This window comes from Crocodylus porosus, unplaced genomic scaffold (assembly GCF_001723895.1).
Source record: "Crocodylus porosus isolate Cpor-Errol unplaced genomic scaffold, CroPor_comp1, whole genome shotgun sequence".
NCBI classification, from domain to species: domain Eukaryota; kingdom Metazoa; phylum Chordata; order Crocodylia; family Crocodylidae; genus Crocodylus; species Crocodylus porosus.
Genome location: NW_017728886.1, coordinates 147,131,125 through 147,153,852, shown reverse-complemented (window position 1 = coordinate 147,153,852; position 22,728 = coordinate 147,131,125). Strand labels below are relative to the sequence as shown.

The window sequence follows — 22,728 nt, the reverse complement described above, 5'->3', positions numbered from 1 at the left end:
AAATCCTTGTTTATAATACATATTTTGTGTAGGATATTTCCAGTCCTTTTCTGTGTGATAGAAATGTCCAAAAAGGCTGCAGTGGTACAGTTATATCCCCCTTCTGCTGCTACTGTTACTGTTCCCAGCTGACCCAGGCACAGGAGGTGCCCCACATCTGCTCCTGACTGCCATGGGCTGCAGGGAGCAGTTGTGCAAGCTGCCACAGCTGGAAACAGTGGCAGCAGTGGGTAAGTTTTATCTTCCTGCATCTGCTCCATGTTATTCCCTCCCTGTATCTTCCGCTGGCTGGGAGCAGGCACTGGAAGGAAAAACCTGGCCCGCAGTACTGCTGTTCCTGGTTGATGCAGGCATGAGGGAGCCCAAGAGCTGCTCTTGCTTTGCTCCAGCTTTAAGCTTCAGAAAGCAGCTGAGCAGGGTGCTGCACTCAGTTGGGGACAGCAGGAGCAGTGGGCAGGTTCATCCTTCCAACACCTGCTTCTGGTCTGCAGGGGACACCGGGGGTGTGCCCACAAGAGGGGAGCAGCCATTGGCAGCAGGAACCTGTGCACTACTGTCACTATCCCTGGCTGAGCCTGGCTCCATGCGCAGCCATTTTCCTGCCATTTGCCCCTGCCTGCCCCGAGGTGCCTGTGCAGTCGCCGCCATGGAGCCGATGCCGGAGCTGTGGAGCCCAGTGCAGCTGTTTGCAGCCTGCCTCCTGCTTGCTTGCTGCAGCTGCCCAGAGCCCAGCCTGGCTACAAACAGCTGCACCGGGCTCTGGAAGCCCGCCATCACCTCTGTGCCGGGAGCAGGGGAGAGACTGGGGCTGCGCTGCCTTGAGCCCCTCCATCACTGCCCACTCCAACGCAGGGGTGCACACACCAGTGTGGAGCTGATGCTGGAGCCCAGAGCCTGGCACAGCTGTTTGGAGCCTCCCAGCTGCAGCCAACCCCGGCTCTGGGGAGTTGCTGCCAGCTGGGAGCCCAGGCTGCTCCCAGCAGGCAGCTGGGATGCTGCAAACCCTACTGGGAGCAGCCTGGGCTCTGTTGCTGGCACCAGCTACCCAGAGTTTGGGCTGGCCATGGCGTGCCAAGCAAAATGGCCTCATGGCACGTGGGCTGGGGCTTACTGACTTCTGGTCTAATGCATAATGTAATGATGTCTAACTCTCTTATTTGTACGAGACATAACATTAGTATATTACAAAGCATCCAAATACTTTACTAAGAATGTGTGTGCCAGTGTTTATTTTTCACATCAGGAACCTAAGGCTTGTGGCAGAAAAGTAACTTGCCTAAGGTTGCACAGCAAGCTACGGAAAGAGCTGGAAACATAATTCAGGTAGTTCTAGTCCAGTAATCTATCCAGTAGACTGGATACTGGATACTGTTGCACCCAAAATACTCATTCAGTTTATACTAGCCATGCTTATCCTTCTGCAAATGAGTCTCTTCCTTTCTCCATCAAACATGACAAAACTTGTCTCAATGAGAGCTGACAACAAAGAAAATGGCTGTTGCTGGAAACGCCTTGTGAGCCAACACAGACTTCTTTGTCTTCTGGAACCTCCGCTGATCCGCTTCTTGCTCCCTGCACTCCCAACAAAAAGGTTTTGTGTATTCACTTGCTGAATAGCTGGTTTATGCAAAAGCTCCCCTTGTTTTGGGTAAATTGGTGAATAGTTCTGGGGCTTTTTAAAACCTCTAACAATAGATATTCAATAACTGGCAGAAGAACAGTTAAAGGTGAATGAAACATGAAGATCATTTTGGGATACCATACGATGAACTAACTGAGTTTATGCTGTTTATTTTGTTGTTATATATGTTTGATTTTATTAAGGCATGTCTACTGCATGGTAAATCTAAAATGTATTGGGTTTCAAGTCTGCTGTTCATTGCAGTGATACATAGTTTCATTAACCAAGGAAGATGTATGTCCTTCCTCTGGTGTGTTAGCTTCTTTAAAATTTATTTTGCAGGCCATTACCACGATTTTCTAGTCAAGTTGAAGAAACTACTGATTGCAGACTCATAGTGCAGTCTTGGTATTCTTTCTCTACAGCTGGCTCTCACTCAGGACATACTGTGTGGAAAACAAATGTTAAATTTTTTCCTGAGTTCTTTAAATAGAAAGGCAATCGGGACTCGTAGTAGAGATTATATCTTTTATTAGACCAACAAGATTTTTGCAAAAAAAAATCTTTAATTGCAAGCTTTCAGGCACAAACACCCTTTACCAGGCACTGGAGACAAAATTGTAAAAGTTCTTCTGAGTAGAAATGAAAGTTCATATTTCATAGGATTTCACATAGGAGTCAATAGATGGAAAACTCCTCTGGACAGTCAGTTCATAGCTGGTATGAAGCCTGTCTCCTCCTGTGAGGATCTGTGATGATGCAAATTACCTTGAAACAAAGGCAGGAGCAGGATCTCAGGTTTCAGGTGGTCACAGTTGCTTCCTGCTTGGGAAGATGGAAAGAGAATAGCAACAAAACAGAAACAGCAGTAGCAACCTACTTTGCAAGTTGTTTTTGTATTCCAGTTCATGGTCTCAATCCAGCATTCACTTGCAGCTAAGTAATTAATAAGAATGATGGTTTAGAGAAACATGAGTTGCATTACTTCCTTCTTTATTTACATTAAGAAATATTTTTTTTGTCAGATTCTGGCTAAGATGCTCTGAAAAATGTAGTGGCACTCCTTAAGATATCTTGTTCTTGGAACATGAAAAAAAGTTTAGAATGGTTTCCTTTAAGCCTTTCCTGAACTGTGCTTGGTTTTTAAGGATTAACAGCCTTTTCTATGCAAACAACTTGAGGCTTGCTGTAGTTCCCATGGAAGCTGGTGGCCATGCCAACCATGGTCTTCAGTGGCCTAAAAAGGGCTGAACCCTGGTTCATAACATTTCCACTAAAATCACCATAAGGTTTGTACACAAGAACAATTGCAAAATCAGACCCATAGTAAATATGTATGCAGTAGTTGCCCCTTTAAAAAACACTTTTTACATGATAGTTGAATTTACCACCACTTTCTAGAGAGGGGTTTGGGGTTTTTTTTGTTTGTTTGGTTTTTGGAGTATTTCATGTGCAGGAAACAGCAAATATTTTAATGTCTTAAAGTTCTCTCCATATTTTGTTATTTAAATTGTTAAAGTTTTGTTATTAAAGTGAGCAGTATGGCACATCATAGTCAGAGCTATATTCAGGTATTGGATACTTCTGAAATATTGAACTGATGCATTTTATGTCCAAATGATTTTAAATTTTTGCTTATTAGAGAAATTGTGGTAATCACACTACAGTATCATGCTAGAAGGAATGCAGTTGCATAGTATAGTTCTTAAGTCTTGCATGTGTGCTTATTTTCAAAGTTTTGATAACAGTTTTTCATTTTGAGACAGTGCTTCTGTAGGATTTGCAGCCTATGCTTGATAGTGAGTACCAGAAAATGAGACTAGTCTAGAGACATTGTTCAAGCTGAGTAAAAAAATAAAATAAAAAAGTAGACAGGCACCATAAATGGTGAGTTCCAATTTGCTATAAATTTTAAATATGCTTTCAGTTTGAATTGTATAAACCGGTGGCAGTGGCCAGCCTACAGAACAGGTGCCACTTGTGGTACAGGCAGCCTGTGTGTGGCACATGGCAGACCAAAGAGGAAAAAGGTGGCACAGTGGCAGATAGAGAACAAAGCAGAGCAGCAGATGGGGCATGGGAAGGGGATCAGAGGGGCATTTGAGGAGGTTGCAGGGCTAATTTGTGGCTTGCCTGCCAAAAAGGTTTGTCCCCACTGGTTTAAAATGTGGTTACTAGGGCAGAAAAAGAACACAAATAAATGCCTTTTTCAGTTTTACATTTTTCGTGCCTAAAGCCTTGTGTAGTCTGTAGTATTATGACTATGTAAGCTTTATTTTCCAGTAGTTGGGCATATTGGTAGCGGGTAAGTAGTGAGTTGGTTTTCATTAAAAATGTTTAAAATGTATTCAGGAGCAACCAGTGGAAAAAACAATATATTTTCATTTGGGATTTAATTTCAAAAGTCCCTCCTGGTAAGTTTCAAATTTCTAATTAATAAGATCAAGCATAGCAAATGATTGATTGGTTTCAAAATGGATATCTGTGCTCAAAAATTGTTTTATAAAGAAGGTTTAAAACCCCACTTATATTCTAGTTAGTGTTGTGTTTACAATAAGGCTATAAACCAACTGCTTTCTAAAGGGCAGGGTGCCATTTATCAGGTGTGTTCTGAAGAGCTTGGGATGATTTTTTTAAAGGTGGAAAGAAGCTTGCTAAATGTGAGCTGAGTTTTCCCTCAGTATCGCCTACTCAGGTCCTCTGCAGTGTATGTAATGCTGTTTCAATGGGAACTAGCTGTATTGTTTTAAAAATGGAACTTGCAATTAATTTATATTCATAATGCTTCATTATAGAAGTGATTCAAGTGCTGAAGACCAGTATCATTCTACAGATAATATATTCAGTTTTTAAAATTAAAAAAATGCTTAAACTTCCATTTAAAAAAAACAAATGAACAGATGGATGGGTGGATCTAGCAAGTCAGAGGACAAAGGGTGGTGAACAAAGCTTGCCACTCCAAATGAATGACCTCAGCACACCAGAAAAGGAAGGCCATGATTCTTTTAGCTTTGACATCTGCTAGTGCCTACCAGGGTCACTTCTGCTTGTGCCTAGCAAGAAGGACGTTGTTCTGACGTGAGGTTGGCAGTATTATCTGCATGTGCTAGAGTACAAAAGTTGGGCTATTCATAGGTCATTTGTGCATTTATAAAAAAAAAAAAAAAATCCAAGTATAAAGTGGTCAGAATTCTGGCCAACCCCTTTCTGTTCTGCTTCTTGGTTACTTCAAATTCCATAAATTAATCACAGTGCTCTGTGCAGAGTGTGAGAAACAATGAGGAGCCCAAGAGTGGGAGCTACTTCTAAGAAATCATAGTTGCCACTGCCTTAAAGAATTCTGTGGTGGGTTGTAGGTGTCATGTATGCCTTTGTATCAGTCTGGTGGGGCGAAACACCAAGTGGAATAAGCCAAGTATCAATATGCAGTTGAGTGATAGAAGAGCCCAGAGAAATCGGTTCTGAAGTAACTGTCTAGCTTGGTGCTCTGTAATCAAGTGAAACTTTTCAGTACAGGATCATGAGATGGTCAGGTATTTAAGCAAGCCTGTCTTGGGAGCCATATAGAAATATTGCCTCTACTTTTTATATATTCTATTTATTATTGCTCCAGATTAGAGAGAAGATGAATATGATTCTTGACTCTTAAAGTCCGCTTAAGTCAGTGGCAATGCGAGTTAAATTATCCTGAGATGGGTACAATACCAGCAAGCAATGCCTCCTTTCATACCATGGTATAGTATTCTGGGAGATGCTTGGGTGCCAGAGTCAGGAACAGAGTGTAAATGCTGATAGGAGGCATCCAAGTTATTTTATTTTGGTAAAGGTAGCTTGACTCTGAATTGGAAGAGGGCCTTGGAAGTTATAACTGCACCCACCCCTGGTTGCTAGGAGTTGTTTAGTTTAAGAAATAGAAAGTTAAGGATCCTTACAGAATGGACCCTTCAATCTGTCAGACTAAGGTTTAACAAGATCCAGTGGGTGGAAAATGAAGCTGCAGAAATTTAGACTAGAAATAAAGCAGATATTTTTAACAGTGAGGGTAGCTAACCATCAGAACAACTTGCTAATGGTTGCAATTTATTCTTCATTGCTGGAAAAAATTTAAATCAAATTTTTACAGCATATGCTCTAGTTCAGTGAGGTTAATTCAGGGAAGTCCTGTGATCTGTTAGTTGTAGGTGGTCAGGTCTCTTCTGGCTTCAGAATGTAAGATGAAAGTAGAGTGCACCCTTTCTGCCCTTTCAGTCCGTGGTGTGTGAGTGACTACTAATCCAGATGCCAATTGCGGTGACTGTTTTGTATGTGTGGTACACACCTGTCCATCAGAAAATGGACTGAAACTACCAGTTCCTTCCACAAAGTTTACCAAACATTTAGCAGTTAACTTTATCACTCTTGTACTTGTCACTTTGTCACTCTTGTTCAACTCTGGACCAGGCTGTGTCGGCCTCATGACATTGGTAAAAAGACCAACTAGTCCTTCAAAATTTATTCACGGTGCTCTGTCGTTTACAGACTGGCCATTGATCATCATGCTAAGTTTTGTGCTCTGATGGCATCTTGGAGGTATACTCATTATGGCAGCAGGGGGCATCTCAACAGGGAGAGTTGCACAACTTTAGAGTTCAATTTAATGTCCTCATATTGTGCATCCTTTGTTCACTATTTTGTTTACAGTGAGTTTCATTGGAAATTTGTTATCATGCATATTCAGCTTTTGTGCACATTTGTTGCTAAAAGAACAGCTGCTTCCCTTGGTGGGCACCATATATTAACACTTGCAACTTGATCCAGTTGCACTATACAAGCAAACTTTGGATTATTTTAAGACCATGCCATTTCCTTCAAACTGCAGGTAGCTGTAATACATGCCTGCAGTTGGTCCAAAAAATGACTCTCATGTGCTCTCGCATGCGCTCTTGTCTCGCATTCTCGCACTCCAACCTTTGGTGTATTACTCGTGCACATATGTTGCACATTTGAGTTTAGGATGCACAAACTGTGTCTCAGTGTCTTTTCATTGTAGATGTTTTGGTTTTTTGTTGAGTTTCAGTGATTTGTAAACCTTTGTACACAATTATGTAGAGTAACATAGCATCATCATCCTTCTCTAGTGCTCCTATAATGTAAGGTACATCACCGTCTCTTTTTTTATTTCATTCTTTCTAGTGCACCAAAGCACCTGTGGAAATTGAGTTATTTATTCTGTTAAAAATATTCTAATTCCCATTCATTGTACCAAGACAGACCTTGTTCACAATATCTCTAAATTCCTCTTTCTTGCACTAACTGCATAAAATAAGCTTAAAACTATAACTGCATTACCTAATCTCTGTTTTGACTAACTTATTAGCTTATCTTCTGTTGTTTGAATGACTTTTAGCTCTGGGACCTTCTTAAAACATTTAAGTAATGTTGGTGGTCTTTGTAACTTTAAGTCTAGTGGGCTCTTGTAGTTGGAGCAGTAGATGCACTGTTTCTGATCACTCGATGACTAAAACTAATGTGTTACAACAAAAAATATTTCCGTGGAATGCATCGGAATGAGACCTTGTTCTCCTTTAGTTTGCAGAAGCAGCTAACTTAATGAAAGTTGCCTTCGTTGTGGTAAGCATCATAGATGCTTTTGTTCTGATGTGTCAAGACACTGAAACTTGATTGCATGTTAATTTTGACTCTAGTATTAAAAGTGTATTTCTCCAACAAGGTGCGGTAGCTGAATTCTTTGGGTATAAGAGAGTCTATGAATGAAGTCCAGTACTTTTCTAAGTTATCTTTTAAAACATAAATTCAGTTCAATTTATGCTACTAGAGAGAACATAACCTATGGCTGGTAAATGGTAAGTGGTGATTGAAGGGAAATAAGTAGGAATATGACAAATAGAGAGCCAGGAGTTAAAAACAAGAAGCTATTCTTTAGCTAGAGCAGAACACACAGTAAGTCTGTGAGACTGGAAGTGAAAATAAAAAGGACAAAAATTGCAGAAGTTCTTGCGGAAAACAAGCAGTGCTGCGACTTACCTGATTTCTTTTTACAGGTAATAAACATACAGCACAGTAACGACAGAGAAGTCAGAAGAGAAAGTAGTAGAGAAAGCTGATAAACAATAAGTCACTACTACTTGATAGCAGATATCAACAGCAATATCTCTTAAGTCACCAACATCCTGGAAAATGATTACTTGACACTTTAATTAGCAACTTTATTTGTCATAATTCCCTTTTATAGGTCACACCGAGATATGAGTTTCCTAATCTTGTTCTTTGTAATTGTAGCCAGATACTCCAAGTCAGGGCACTGTTTTAATGGTAGAATTGCCATATCCAGCCATGAAGCGAACTGCTTTATGTAGTTTTGAATTAAAAAAGCGAAATGGAGTAGGTACCAGAGGACCCAGCTATTTTTTCCTAGCACAGTCTAGACAATCTCTCTCAATACTGTCTCTGGCTTATTCTTGTCACTGCCTTCTTTTTTGTGCCTACCCTGTCTCTCTGCTTCTAGTGCCTCAGTGTTGGGAAATAGGTTTAGCACAGGGTTTCCACTGAAATATTAAACAGTAAAAATCTCACCTGTTTCGGCTTTCTATCCTTACGTATTCCCCTGTCTGGAAACCTGCCCCCAGCTTTCTTTTTCCCTTTAATATGCTTGAGGATGGTTCCAACTTTTTGTAGGAAATACTGTGCTAATAGGTAGAACTACAGGTGCAAAAGAGAGTCTCAGTGTTTGCTCTTTGCCCTGTAACCTCTAAGAAACATCCCCAGTGAGAAACTAACTCACAAGACATTGGTTTGTACTCAGAAGTGCATCCTTGTTTCTCCATTTAATCATCACCTGGCACAACATGAAACATTAGGAAGGGAACCACTTGTGTAATGTTTTTTTGTGATGGCAAGCTAAATGTGGAGCGATTACTATTCACCATATGTACAAGATCTCCTTTTGCACTGTACAGCATAAATTGGCTCCTCAGCTGCAAGAAGATACTTGAATTAAAAATGCCTTCTTGGAAAAACCCTTGAGAGGAAATTCATCCCTTAATCATGATTAGATGGCACATTCTCTATTCTGGCTCTGCAGCCTTCTTATACTTAAGCCAATACCTTTGCATTTTGTTGGCAAAGCAGCATATGAAAAAAATGGAATTTCTATTTTGTGGGTTGCTACTAAAGTTAAAAAAAAAAGATGTTAAATGGGTAAATATAATCAGACTGAAACTGTTCTTTTTGAGTCCTTTCCACTGGCCTCCTGTATCACCACTGGTCTCCTGTGTCAACAAATTATGTCTCTTCAGTAAAGCCACCAACAAGAGAAAGCCTGTAAGGGCCTGTTTTAATGAAAAACTTGATTTTCATGTACATTTCACTGCTTTTTCATCAGTAAAAGTTTCCCTCCTGAGAGGTTTCAGAAGGCTATGCTGAGCAAAATAGCTACCATGTTTCTTTCATCTGTAGTAATGCCAAGAGAGTGCTCTCTAGTCCTGTCTAGCTTTGGCTCCACTCGTGTGGTGTTGGGAAATCTGACTTTTTTTTCTTTGGGTGAAATACCTTAAATGGGGACTGCTTTTCTACTTGGCAACTTCCCATTGTCAGCATTAATCCTACTGACAGTTGGGCCCTCTTAAAAAATGTGTCGAGTTGGGCACTTGGCATCAGCCATCTCTGGTAGGGCCCCTGAAATGATATGCTGTTTCAGTTCTTTTGTTTCCTCTACTCATTCTGCTGCTATGTGGAAAGCTTCTATAATGTTTCCTCCAGTGTGATACCTCTGCTAGGTTTTCATAAGTCTGGGAGGATAAAGATGCACTGACTGCAATGAATACCACATGCACGAGACCATTCCAGACCCCACTTCCACTGAGAGGAGAAAACCTGCCAATTTTTATTCACAATGAATAATAGGGAAAATTTCTTAAAGATGTAATGCATGTGTGTCTGTGTTCCCTCTTAATGAACAGGTGATTTGGGATATCATAGTCTCTTGTGGTAATTCTTACAGGCCTCTTTTCAGGTTATTTATAATAAGTTGCAGCACAAACAATTAGGAGGTGTGGTATTTGCCTTGAAGTGTTTACAGTCTGACATGCGTAGACAAAATGAAGGGCATGACACTTTAAAGCAGGTCAAATGTTTTTGCACCGCTTTAATGGTGTTGGTGTTTGCACGCATCAGCAGGGTATTGCACATTTAATTCCAGCTGCTGTAGCATATTCGGTGGCATAATGTGCCTTAAATGGCTTTGGGGCACAGCAAACTAAAACACCTCCACGCAGTTTGTTTGCTGCCCTATAGCCACAGAGCGAAGCACTGGGCTCCATGCAGCTCAGGGTCTGTGCAGGCAGCCCAGCAGCAGCCCAGGAAGGCAGACTCCACCAAAGCGCCGAGCTTGATTTTCCCCACCCCAAAACATGCCTGCCTGCATGAGCTGCTCTGGACCTGGTTCTTCCCTCTACAGCTGCAGTGCCATCCAGGCCTGCCCAAGCTGGGTGCCTGCAGGTGGGTGCTGCCTGGGGGGGACCGCTGTTGCTGCAGAGGGAAGCGCATGCGCCGCATGCATGCACTGCACACACATGTGCACACGCATGCACACACACACACCCCTGCAACCCAGGGTCCTCTCTGCCTGCCAGCAGCTTGCCCTCCCCTCCCTGCCGCTGGAATGGCATATAAGACATTGGTGTACATGACACTGGGGTTTACTTTGCCCTAAATTGAAGCAATATTTTTAAAAACCCACCGCTTCAATTTAGGGGTCCCCGTTTCATCTACACATGCCCTAAACCTCTTACTAGGTAAACAATAGGCAGGAATACGAGGTGAGAGTTAAAATTAAGTTATGTTAGTCTATCTAAATAAAGTCCTGATTTTCAAACATTTTTGTATTTCTGTGCTGCTGTGTTTTGTTGGGACTCTCTTTATTTGAAGCGTAGCTGTTTCCAGCCTTACTGGATTTATTTATTTATTTTAATCTGAGGATGCTTCACCAGACTGTTGCAAGGGGGCTTGGTGTATGAAGTCCTTCCAACATGAAAAGGCTGATGTCTTAGTAAGGATGACAGAAATAAATGTTCAAAAATACTGTAAAAGCTTCCCACCTCTCCACAGCCAGTTTTGTGCGTTAATGATGATTTTCAAAAACAAACGTGCTTGTTGCTGAATCATGAACATACTTTCTGGAGCAGTCATCCTGGCTAATGATTTTATTCATGACTCTCAGAAAATAACTGAAAGGACAAATAAACGGTTGAAGTTTTCAGTTTGGTAGTTCTGTAGCAGTACTGGACAAAACTCTTGGTAACTTCTTGTTGGTTTGTTTTGAGGAAACTTTGTGCTGGCCATTTCCCATGTTAGCTTTTTTTGCTGAAATGCCTCTAAACAAAAATAATACTCCTATCCTCTGTTGATCTGACAAGTCACACTAACACATGGCTTTTGAGTAACCTGAAAAAGCTCACCAGGTGCTAGAGGTTTCCTATTTGCATCTGGGTTCACAAATTTAAACTGAGGGTTTTGGGTTTAAAAAAAAATTTCTTGGAAGTCGTTGATGGTCTCTTTACATAAATTTACATACAGAGAAGTTTAATGCCAAAAATATAACATTTATCTTTTATTTTTAAAGATATTTTGGTCCTTAGAACAGAAATTGTGGAGGGGGTGGTTGAATTTAAAGTTAGTATTCTTCTTCCCACTGACCAGTAATTGACTAATATTGAAGTTTTTAAAGTTGCTGGAGTGTAAAGTCAGGAGAGAGTAGGAAAAGGAAGGGATTATTGAAGTTAAAATATAACTAGGTTCATTATTTCTCATTGAATCTTTCCGGTTTTCTAAAATTCTGAAGCCTCTTGTTCTACGCCACGCACACAGTTGGTTGGTTTGTTTGTTTGTTTGTTTGTTTGTTTGTTTGCTGGATTACTCAAAAACATTTTTAAAGCAAAATCATTCAAAACGCACACTGGAGACTTTTTATAACCCTCAATGCCCTATATATTAGTGCAATTTAGTGTTTACTTTAAATCAAACATTATACCTAGTGAGTTTAAAATGTTCTTGATTATTATAACAGTATTCAGTTCATGCTGCCTAAAGAGGTATCATGACACACATTCTGCTGTTCTTATATCAGCATATGTACGGTGCTGGATCCTGTTGGAGTTAAGGGATTGTTCTTTGTATTCTGAAACAAAATTAATATGTGCTGCTTGGATTTCCCATTCTCAGTTGTAGACCAATTATCTCAAATGTGCTAGATGTCAATATGTCATTTTGCTACTGAGAGGTCTTTTTCTACATAGGAAAATCCAAAATGCAAGTTATTACTTCTGCGTTTGACTGGTAATAAAGCTTAAGAAATTAAGGTTTAGTTATATTTGTTTCCTTTTGAATTTAGCCCTCGATTTGTTATAGGAAAAGCTTTATCCTAGGTAGTAAAAAGTAGTGCTGGTTTGTTCTTTATGCTAAAAATTTATTCAGAAAAAACCTAATAAAACTCTAAATTAGAATTCTTTTTCTTAGTCTTTTACTGAATTTTCCAAGCACTAAAAAATGTGGTGTCTTCAATTCTTGTTTAGGTAATGACACTTCAAATAATTAGAAGTTTTAAAATTCTTTTTATTAGCATGCCCTATGTCCATACTTTTTTGCTTAAACTTTGTTCCTCATTTTGGAAAACTTGAGATCTAAGGTAGCAGAATTGACTTGGTTTTGTGAAATCATGCAAGTGTAGTAGGTGTTTCACAAATAACAGTGAATTTTTGAAATTTTACTTAACTCTCGCTTGTTTCAACTTTGTCAGTCTTGAAATCAGAATACTTGCTCTGGTTTTGTTAGCTCTCGCTGTATCGGTTTAACTGTAACATTTAGTTTCAGGGCCTGAGACAAAAATCTAGTTTTGGTGGTTACTCTGTCTGCTGAAACAGAAAACTGAAAAGAAAATGATTGTTTAATATATTGGCTTAGCAGTCTAGCACATACTTTATAACTATAATAAAAGAAAAATAAGAGCTTTTAATTGAATATAGCATCTTGCGAAAATTGATATGAATAACCATGAGTAAGACATGGAAAGTGTGTGTGTAAAGGAAGGTGAGGACTTGTGGGGAGGTAATTAAGGATGTAAAAACAACAATTGGAGGGTCGATGACACTGAATTAAGAAGTGTTGCTTGTTCAGCCTACATAATGACATAGGAGCTTTCACTGGTTTAATTGCAGAGTTCCTTTTTGTTGTTGTTGGGTTTTTTTGTTTAGTTGGAGCATAGACCGCTGATTCACATTTAACACATGTATAAGGAAGTCTTGTTGCATGGATAAAAGCTCTTATTTTAGTTTAATGAAAAAGTTGGTTTGATTTACTTTAAGAAGTGACTCGTTTTAAATGTTTTCCATGTCTCCTTCAAGTCTTGAAGGAAAGCTTCAGCAAGATGGTACTAGCAGCAGCAGTCATTTAATTTGGATTTGTTTCTTCATGTGACATTTACCTTTCAGCTCTTGTAATTTGTTAAGGTTTTGTCTTGTTTAAAGAAAACACTTTATGAATTTGATAAATGTATTTAATTTTTAAGGGAGGGGTTGGACAGCTGGGAACATAAAACTGGTCTTTCCTATGGACAAAAGTCATGTCTGTCTTTCCAGCAGATGACAGAATGCGAGCTTTCTTTGAGGGTGGTGTGTGGAAGAACAGTTGAAAATTATGACATTATTACATTATGAAAAACATCATAATACCTTCCCAAGTTTATCAACTTAATTGGCTTTTACCTGGTAGAGTCAAGCATTTACATTTACATTTACATTTTCAAGCAGAATCGCAGCTTTCTGAATAAAACTTGTTAAGTAATTCCATTGGTTGTCATTCCATTGGACCTCTGTTTGTGTTGTCATGATAAACATGCACCCTAAGTCAGAAAATCTATACACCTGTGATTTTGACAGGTCTTGGCTTGTTCTTTGCCAAAATTCTAAAATTACAGACATAAATACAAGAGTGAAATCTGTATCCCTTCTGCATATTAATAACGTGCAAGCCAAGAGCATCTGAAAGTCTTTGAGTCTACTGTATTTATATGTTCCGTTGACATAAACTGTTCTGCTCTGGTTGGAGGTCCCTTTGGGACAATTCTTAGATATTATCTGCAGTGTGTGCACACAGGAAAGACAGTGATGTCTCTGGGGCATAAATACACAAAGAACATTATGATCTCAACTGGGTTATTTTATGATCACATAGACAGCAGTGTTCAACAGTTAAGTAACTTCCTGTTGCCAGTGTGTGCAATGTGCATCCAGCTAAAAAAAATTCAAAGGTACATGAAAAAGAAAAAGCTAATTCAGCAGGGCAAGTCTAGTTATTAAAGGTAAAACATATCCATCTTTCTTTCTTTCTCTAGGGCAGTGGGCGAAGTGTCACCTTGAAAACCCTTGCCCATTACAGAACACAGTGTATTCTTTCTTCTGTGGTCCGTACAGTTTGAAATGAGTGCTGTTGATGCTGAGATTTCTCACTGTCGAGGACCAATATTTGGTGATAGGTTGGGTTTTCCAAAAGCTGCTGAGTATTGCCTGACTCCGCTTTGGTTGAAGTCAGTTGGGGAGTCATGATTTTTACTGTTGTTGGGGACAGTTAGACTACCGCTGGGTACTTTTCAGATTCCACCCGCAACTCGTTTTGTGTTTGTCATATTTTACTTGGGTGACTTATTTCCTTGTGCCATGGTGTTCCCTGCTACTGTCCTCTAAAATGCTTAAGTGTGATGTGCATAGAAGAGGTATGACATATTCCAGCTACTTTAACTATATATCTGCCAAAAGGACTAATTAACCATAAGCAAAGACACTCCTAAGAGGTAAATAGTACTCCCTGGTAGCACCCCTTTGGGTTTGTTGGAAGTCATAGGTGCTCAACACCTTCCAAGACCATGCTGTGGATGAGCCATTCAGCACAATACGTGGTCTCTTGTAAGCATGAAACTAACCTACATGAGATTCTGTAGTAGCTGCAAATTCACATCACTCAAGTTAACTAGCCAACTGTGACGAGAAAAAGAACATTGTGGGTCTAAAGCTCACACTACTTCTTCTTTTAAAGTCAACATGTTCTGAAAGCCCCTCTTAGCTTGGCTAGAGGAAGCTATCAGTCTGTTACAGCATCTGGAATCAGTGGGGCTCCTCAAATGTGTGGGCTACAAAGGCCGGACACTTGATCTCCTAGCATGTGTTGGTCTCAGTCTGCTTTCTTCTGACATTAGTCTGGTTGGAAGATGGCTTATGAGCTCTGGGCTCTGACACTGGTGTCCAAAGTGGAGAAGAGTATTTAATGTGACCTGAAAGGGTATGTTGACCGAAGTCAGCAAATTTAGGACCAAATCCTACAACAGTGACTCATTTGAGCAATCCTGTTAATGTTGGAGTTACAGCTTTTAAAGTGAAAACCATTGCATAGGACAGCCCTGAGAAGTTGGTTGTAGAAGAGCAATCTGTTGCTGATCATTCTGTCACCTGCTGAATGGATCTATACTACTCACCCGAGTTGGTGTAAAATTTGTTCTAGAGTCCCACTCTGGAACGTCTTTATCCTAATAAAGGTGAGTTATCAGTCATCTTTGGATATCAAAGATGCTAGTTCCCTTAGCTAGCAATGGACTTAATTGACCAGGTGAATCTCTCTTCTACTTCTTTCTACTTCCCTTCCCCTTCCCCACCCCCCATGGATGTTTTGCAATATCTCTCTTTCTGTGTATTACCCTCCCCCTCCCAAAGGAGTTTTAAGCACCTGATGTGCAGCAGCTCAGTCAGAAATCCTGCAGAAGCATTTCAGCTGAGGCTGCACCCTCTCCACTGCAAGCTGCTGCTGTCCCCCTGTTGAACAGTTCTTCCTCAGCAAATTTCCTTCACCATAGCTGTCATCCTTCTAGTAATACCCACACTCTTGCTCTGCTCCTTTCTCAGTCGTTGACTGTTAAGTAACTATACTCTGGTTTCTGACACACCTCTGGAAGCATGCTGGCAATCCCCAGAGGAGTCGCGGGGCCCAAGAGAGGTAGAAACCTGGTAGCTGAGTGACTGTGAAGAGTGTAGTGATTGGGGGACATGCTCTGACCATGCCCCTGTTGTTCTAACAGCTGACAAACATAGCTGGTAGTGTGTCAGTTTATTGGCTGAGCAGTGTCAAAGCCAAAAGTGGGGTGAAAGATCACTGTGCTTCCCTGAAACTTGTATGAGCTGGATCATTCTCCGAGACCCTACAAAGGAGGGGATGGTAAGGGAGGCTCATGTTGATGGCATGTGGATCATGCTGATGGCATATGACTGCAGGGAAGTTTGATGTAGGGTTATTCTGCAATACATTGAAGGAGCAACATTGAGGGAAACAAAGGAGAAGGTATTACGCCACAGAGAAAGGTAGTTCTGGCTTGAGGGGCTGTCAAAAAGAATAGTTTTTGCATGGTGCCATGGGCTGGATTCAAAGGCTCACGTAACGAAGGCTAGATGAGTGTCCACCTCTGTGTTATTGGGGAAGCTTCAATGACTCCAGCCCTTTTCTGATAATTTAGTGAAACACTTTTATGGACATATGGTACTCTTCAGTTCATGGAAGAATGTTGCAGTAGAGAAATTACTTGGTTGTAGACAAAACATAAGAATGCCCAGTACAGTATGTACGTTTGGGTTTTTATATGGCCAGTACTCCTTGCATTTTAATAAGATTGTGTAATTGCATGACTACACAAATCAAGTTGAATCATTGTGTCCTATTAAGGTATAATGTTTGTGAAGGTTTACATGAACTAGTATTGCTACAGGAGAGGTGTCAACATAATAAGCTAAGTAAGGTGCTTGTAAGACTCTTCCAAAAGAAGTCTTTATCTGAGCCATTTGTTTTTGAGGGGGAGGTTCTACTGTATTATACTGTGCTCATGAATGTGGTAGCTGAGTACCCAATCTAAAACCTAGAGAAGTCAGTGGAAAGACATCTGTTGATGTCAGTGCCCTTGGATCGGGCTTGTGCGTTTCTGTACTACACTGTGGGCGCATCTACATGTGCAGTTAATCTGCTTGAATTTTCTGTGCAGAAAATTCAGGCATGTTAAATGGCTCCCAGGCATGTTCCTGATGGCGCATGTTCAGATGCAAATTTGTTCCCCATGGGAGCAGTTCAGTCCATGGCTGCTCCTGCTCTCCTCTTCCCTATTCCCATGCAGCGGCCAGGCAGGGGACATGAGCAAGGGGCATGAGTATCAAGCCTGGGCACCAGGGGTTGGGGTGGTGACCAAGAGCAAATTGCTCCCAGTCAGGATCTGCACATGTGCTTTGGCATGTTGGCTAATGTGCCATTTTTCTAGTATTTGTATGTGTTGGTACTAGCAAACAGTGCATTAGACCAGGTGCGGGCAAAATACAACCTGTGGGCCAGATCTGGCCCACCAGGCACATCCAGCCTGCGACACCCCCGAACAAATTGTGCACCACCCAGCCCTTCCACCAGTGAGGGTGGGAGCAAGGCACCTATACCTGCCCCCAATATATCCTGTTATATATCCTGCCTCACTCCCACCCTCGTGGGTGGAAGGGCTGGCTCTGCTAGCAGTGGCGGGGCTACTTCTGTGGGATCTCCCTGTGTAGGGAAGCTGGGAGCGGGGGCTGTGGCTGGGGCTGGCTGCAGTGCAGAGCCCATGCCCAAGGGGGTGTCAGCAGCGCAGAGCTCGGCTGATGGGAAAGGTGTGGGATCTCCCTCCACGTACCCCCTCCATAGCATGCAGCCGTGGCAGGAAGTGGAGTCAGCAGCAGCAGCACTTCCTGGGGAGTGCCAGGGAAACAAATGGCCCAGTGGGGGCTGTGCGTCTCACTGCAATGTACAGCACTGGCCAGAGCCAGGGATCAGTGCCCCCACCTGAAGTGTGGGGGAGTGTCCCCACACCATGTGGCCATTGACAGCTTACTAAACCTCGTTAAGCGGCCCTCCACCTGAAATAATGACCCACCCCTGCATTGGACCAACACATAGTAATTTGTGTGCACCTGTAGATGGTGGCACTTATACAGACATCTCATGTAGTTTTACCCTGTATGTTCTCGAGAAGAGCACGGCTTTGAAAAGTCAAGTAGGCAATGCATTTCAAGAGTGTTTTTAATAGAGTGCTTAGTAAATGTTAGATGAGTAGCAAAGTGAGCATTGACAATAAAAATAGTCCACTATGAATATTGTCTAGTTTTCATTATACATAATTGCATTATTTTCAATACCTCAAAAGGGATTATTTAACTTCCCTATTTGAGCTCATAACTTATTTTAATAGTGGCTGACTAAGAGAATGAGGACGCCTTTTTGAAGACAAGTTTGAGGTTTAAAGCTTTCTTAAAAAGAAAATTCTCTCCCAAATGTCCTTGACTTTTGGTTGCGTTGTTAAATAGGTAAGGAGAAATGATTGCATGCGATTACCAGAAAAAAAAAGCTTTCTAACAAATCTGCTTTCTCAGAATGAATGCTAGAAATTCAAGAGTGCATAAGATGTCATAACAGCTTAATGTCTGATCAAACAAAACAGTAAGTTGCCTAAGTCAAGGAAAGTAGGGTTTTACACGTATTTGATATAGATGCTTTCATTTTAAAGAGCTTGCTGCAGAATCTCAGGGTAAGCGTGACTAAGCTGACTGCTTGTTCCTTAGCAACAAAAACACATGTAAATAACATTTTAAGTCTGGGCAAATGAGGCAGTATCTGGAATCTTATTTACAATTGTACATCTCTGTAAGAATTAATGGAGTTGTGCCAGTGTGAAAACCCAATATGTCCATTGATTGTTAAGTATGATGCTTCTGTCTTAACACTGCTGTCTCACTCCTAATTATTTTTCTGTACAGGGAGTGAAGTATCTGTGCATTCCTGCTGCGGATTCACCCTCGCAGAACTTGTAAGTTGTGTGTGCATCTGTTTGTTTAAACTCAGTACTGCCATGCTTGCTTTGAAACTTGATCTTGATTTTGATCTCTTGTCAGTTATATATCAATGTAGTTTTAAGCCAATATCCAGTTCGAGGAAGTGGACCTATATCGGGTTCAGATTTTCCTGCCTCCTTATGAGGTGCAGTCTCCTCCAAAGCATCTGTTGCCGGCCACTTCAGCGATGGGGAGTCTGGTTGTTTGTATGTTGCTGTGTTACTACACTACATGCATTGGTAATCTATTCATGCAGAGCTGTTTTGTCCCAATCACAGGCTTCCCGGTTCCTCCACTGCCCCTAGAACTCTCCTCCCAAAGATTTTTGAACCAGTAACTGGATGGTGCTTCGGAAATCCAAAAGGGAACCGTAAAATATTTCAGAACTATGCTTGGATGACGACCAAGTCTTTCTTCTAGTGTTCACTGTTTATGTTGGGGAGTGATGAAGGGGTTTCAGCTACTTCCTGGTAACTAATTATATAGAGAAACAGAAGTAGCTGAAAAGGCCTGGTACCTACGGAAGGAAGCACAGCACGGCTTTTTCTCTCAGATCAGAGCAATATTCTGGCTTATGCTTTCGGTGGATTTTTTTTTAGGGTATTTTGGGGGTTTTTTGTGCTGTGGCAAGATTCTGGCGTGGCATTTGACATATCTAAATTACCTTTTTTGCTTTTTTCATTAGCATGTTTTTCCACAATTACAAAAACCCATTTCTGATATAATTTTGTGGAGTGGGAATGTAGATCATTACCCTGTTTCCTCTCTACCCTTCCTTTTGTCTTTTTTTTTATACCCCCTTTTTAGAATTGCAAAGCACCTGAATTACAGGCACTTTGTGCACATAAAAAAAAGCCTCTGATTAAATGACACCCTAAAGCAGTTCCTAGGCTGCTGTTTTGTTTCTAAGTGTTTTCTTTTGAAGTAAAAGAATGGAGTAGGATTTTCTATATCCACCGTTTTAGTTCTGAAACAAATTTGTGTAATATTTGGGGTGCTGGGGGATGAAGCGTGGACAGATACCTAGTTTTGGAAGTTACTTTGTTCACTTACCAGACTGAAGAGACTATGGGTCATTTTAGTAATTGTCAATATTTTCAGATGCACAGTGCTTGCAAATCTGCCCCCTCCACTAATAGAAATCTGGATCAGTTCGTATACAGAAATAGAAAGGACAAAATTTGCAACAGATGTTAATAGCAGCATACAATTCAACCAGTCCTCATCACCACATATCAAGGAATTACCCTGAAAAACATTAAGCATTCATGCTTTCTGGCACTGTAGCAAGACTTTTAAAGTATCAATAAGAAAATAAAGTATTTGCATGAGAATTGCTTATGAATGCTGCAAGTATCCACAATACTTGCTTCAGCATCAAATGGCTGCAAGCAGTTTTTGTTATTTCTAATATTGATACACTCCATCGCTTAAAACTTGATGGGTAACTGACTTTTCATTTTTCTTACAATATAAGAAGTCAAGTAAATCAATGCAGGCCATATAAATATGGATGTTATTTTCTCCTACCATAACTTCATAAAATTAATGGAATTGGTTTTAACAGGTGGTAAGAATCTGATATTATTTTACTGAGCAACAGCTGAAAATGTTTGTTGTAGTTCGTAGGAGAAAAGAGACCATCATTCTGGCTTGCCTGCTATCAATGGGTAGGGCTAAAGGAAGAGAATAGTATTGTCCTGTAATGTACTGCACACTGTTCCATTAGCTTTCAATGTCAGTAAAACTGACTAGGAACACACAAGATAATTTTTCAGCAGAGCTGACAGCAGGCTTTTCAGGGAGAAAAAATGCATTTGAGGCACTGCTACAGTTTCTCTGCAGCTGTTGATGCCTAGTGAAGGGTACCAGTATGATGTCTCAGCACTGCAAATCCTAGGACAGTGCACTATGTATTTGCTAATACCCTCCAATTCAAAAAATCTTTTTCCATTAGAGAATTTTTGACATGCATAAAGTACAAGTCCTTTTTGTATGATAAACTTAAGCACTTTTTTTTCCTGAGAGAAACAAAGTAAAAATATAATAGTGAATTGGGGACATGTTGCATTCACTGAATCTGTTTGATAATTTGGTTCTTCTACCTTATCTGTGCCTGATTTAGAATTTTAAATTAAGCAGTCACTTTTGAGATACAGAGCATTTTCTTAGAGTTTCATGAGAGTTCAGCTTCAGGCCACTAGATTTTGCTGGCCATTAACTTATCTAGGAATGCCCTATTACAAAATTAGCTCTTTCCTTCTAAGGAATTAAGTCAATTATACTAACTTATTGGCCATCCTGGTTGCCACCTTGCATGTCCCACTTAGCTTAGTTACCATTCCAGCCAACCTGTTAGGGCCACAGCAGCAAAACATCAACGACACAGACAAAAGACCAAGCTGGTAAGATAAGGTCATTGACCGTTATAAGGAAAGCAATCTAACCTATATGAATCATAAAAAAAACAGATATCACTTTTTAAGCCAAAGCACTTCTGAAAGTTCAATTTAAACACTGCAGTACAGAGCTGAAATAGAAACTTGTGTTGGTTCGCCCAGCCTGTCATTTGAGAAGTGTAGGTAGCTGTTCACACAGGATGGTTTCAGGTGGCCTGGCCCCAGTGATGTTCTTTAAGAGAGCTGGAGTGCAAAGCATTGGTTAAGCTGGGAAGTGTAAGTGTACAAACAGGATGCTGTGTATAACAAAATTGTCTTTACATTGAGTTTCAGCCCAATAAGTAGACTTTTAAATGTTCAACCCTCCCATGTAACAAACATTGATTTGGCATTCCATTATTAATGTACAGTTTGTTTACCTTTAGTGCCTTGCCGCCACAAAGCTGCAAGGCACTAAGGTAAATTTTCTTTATTTGCATTATGTTTTATAATTAACATTTTGAGAGAGTTGTTTTTCTTAAGATAGCTTTGAAATTGTAAATGGAGCATAAACCAAAGTGTTTTATTTAGTAAAACGTTTTCTGTGTCACTTCCATAGTGTTTCAAGCAACTTAGGTGGGGCAGGGGACGTCAATCTCCCATTTAGCAGAGATGGAAAGAAAAGGTGGTCAGGCTAAATCACAAGTTTTTAACTCTTCTCAGCAGTGACCTCTTGGAGAGAGTATTTACTTGAGGTACTATGCTGCTGGCGTGTCCTGGGTATTTAAAAAGAAGAATATTCCCTAATTCACTCTGTGACTGTATCCTGTGTCAGCTGCTTGTGCTGCCTATAGGTTAACCCTGCAAGCAAAATGCAGGCACCACATGATGTCAGAGTTTTTGCAAGTCACTTTTTTTTAGGAGGGTGAAAATAGGTGGTTTTGATTTTGAAGAAAAAATTTTGTTAGAAAGTATTTTTTTTGGTTAAAATTTAAAAAATGTTTTTGGTTTAAATCCAAGCCCTCTGGAGGTTTCTCAAGCTGAATTTTCTTCCTCAGAGAGTGGTCTTCATTAACAATGCACCACATTTTTTTCAGTTTAAAATTGCCTCAGGGAGTTTTTCCATCCTTTCTAGTCAGCGCTTGAGGTAAAGTAACCATGCAGTATTTCTGCAGGCCCAGTCATAATTCATCATTGTCCTTCTTACTCTGGGGTGACCCACAGAGACTGCGGATAAACGCGTATACTTTATTTGTAATATATTGCATCATCTTGATTTCTTTTGCTAACCATTATTTATATGTTTTCTTTGCTCTTTCTCTTTATATGTTATCTTTTTGTTGCATCCTATGCTTGACTTTTTTTAAGACCTAATTGCCAGTTGTTTCATCAAAACTTTGGAAGATATATTTTTTTGGCTTGCCTTGTTCAGTCCTTGGGCAGATTGGTATTCATCTGTCCTTTTGGCTTTATATGTTTTGGCTTAATGAGTGCAATACCAACTTTCCTTGCTTCTCCTGTGGCTCTTGAAAGATTCCATATGGATATAATGAATTATTTTAAATGATTTTCTTGACACTTTTTTGCCTCCTTTTAACTGATTTGAAAGTCTACCCATGGGGAATTCAAAATGAGGTAAGCCCCCTTTGGTAAGAACGCCAAGGTGATTCCAGTGATCACTGCCCTATTGTGTGACCCATGAAACAGTGACTGGGCTTTTTTGAGAACTAAGTTATACTGAGTCTCCTTTCTTGTATGCTTAAGAATGAGCTACTTTAGAAATAAGTCATTTAGTTGA

The 22,728-nt window shown here is 40.4% G+C and overlaps 1 protein-coding gene across 1 annotated transcript in view; it reads left to right on the top strand.

The window, feature by feature from the left end:
- Positions 1–22,728, top strand: part of DUSP22 (dual specificity phosphatase 22) — a 56,734-nt gene that overhangs the window by 22,790 nt on the left and 11,216 nt on the right. Inside the window, exon 4 of the mRNA XM_019542547.1 lies at positions 18,478–18,527. Coding sequence (XP_019398092.1) covers positions 18,478–18,527 — 50 coding nt within the window. The remainder of the gene's footprint in view (positions 1–18,477; positions 18,528–22,728) is intronic.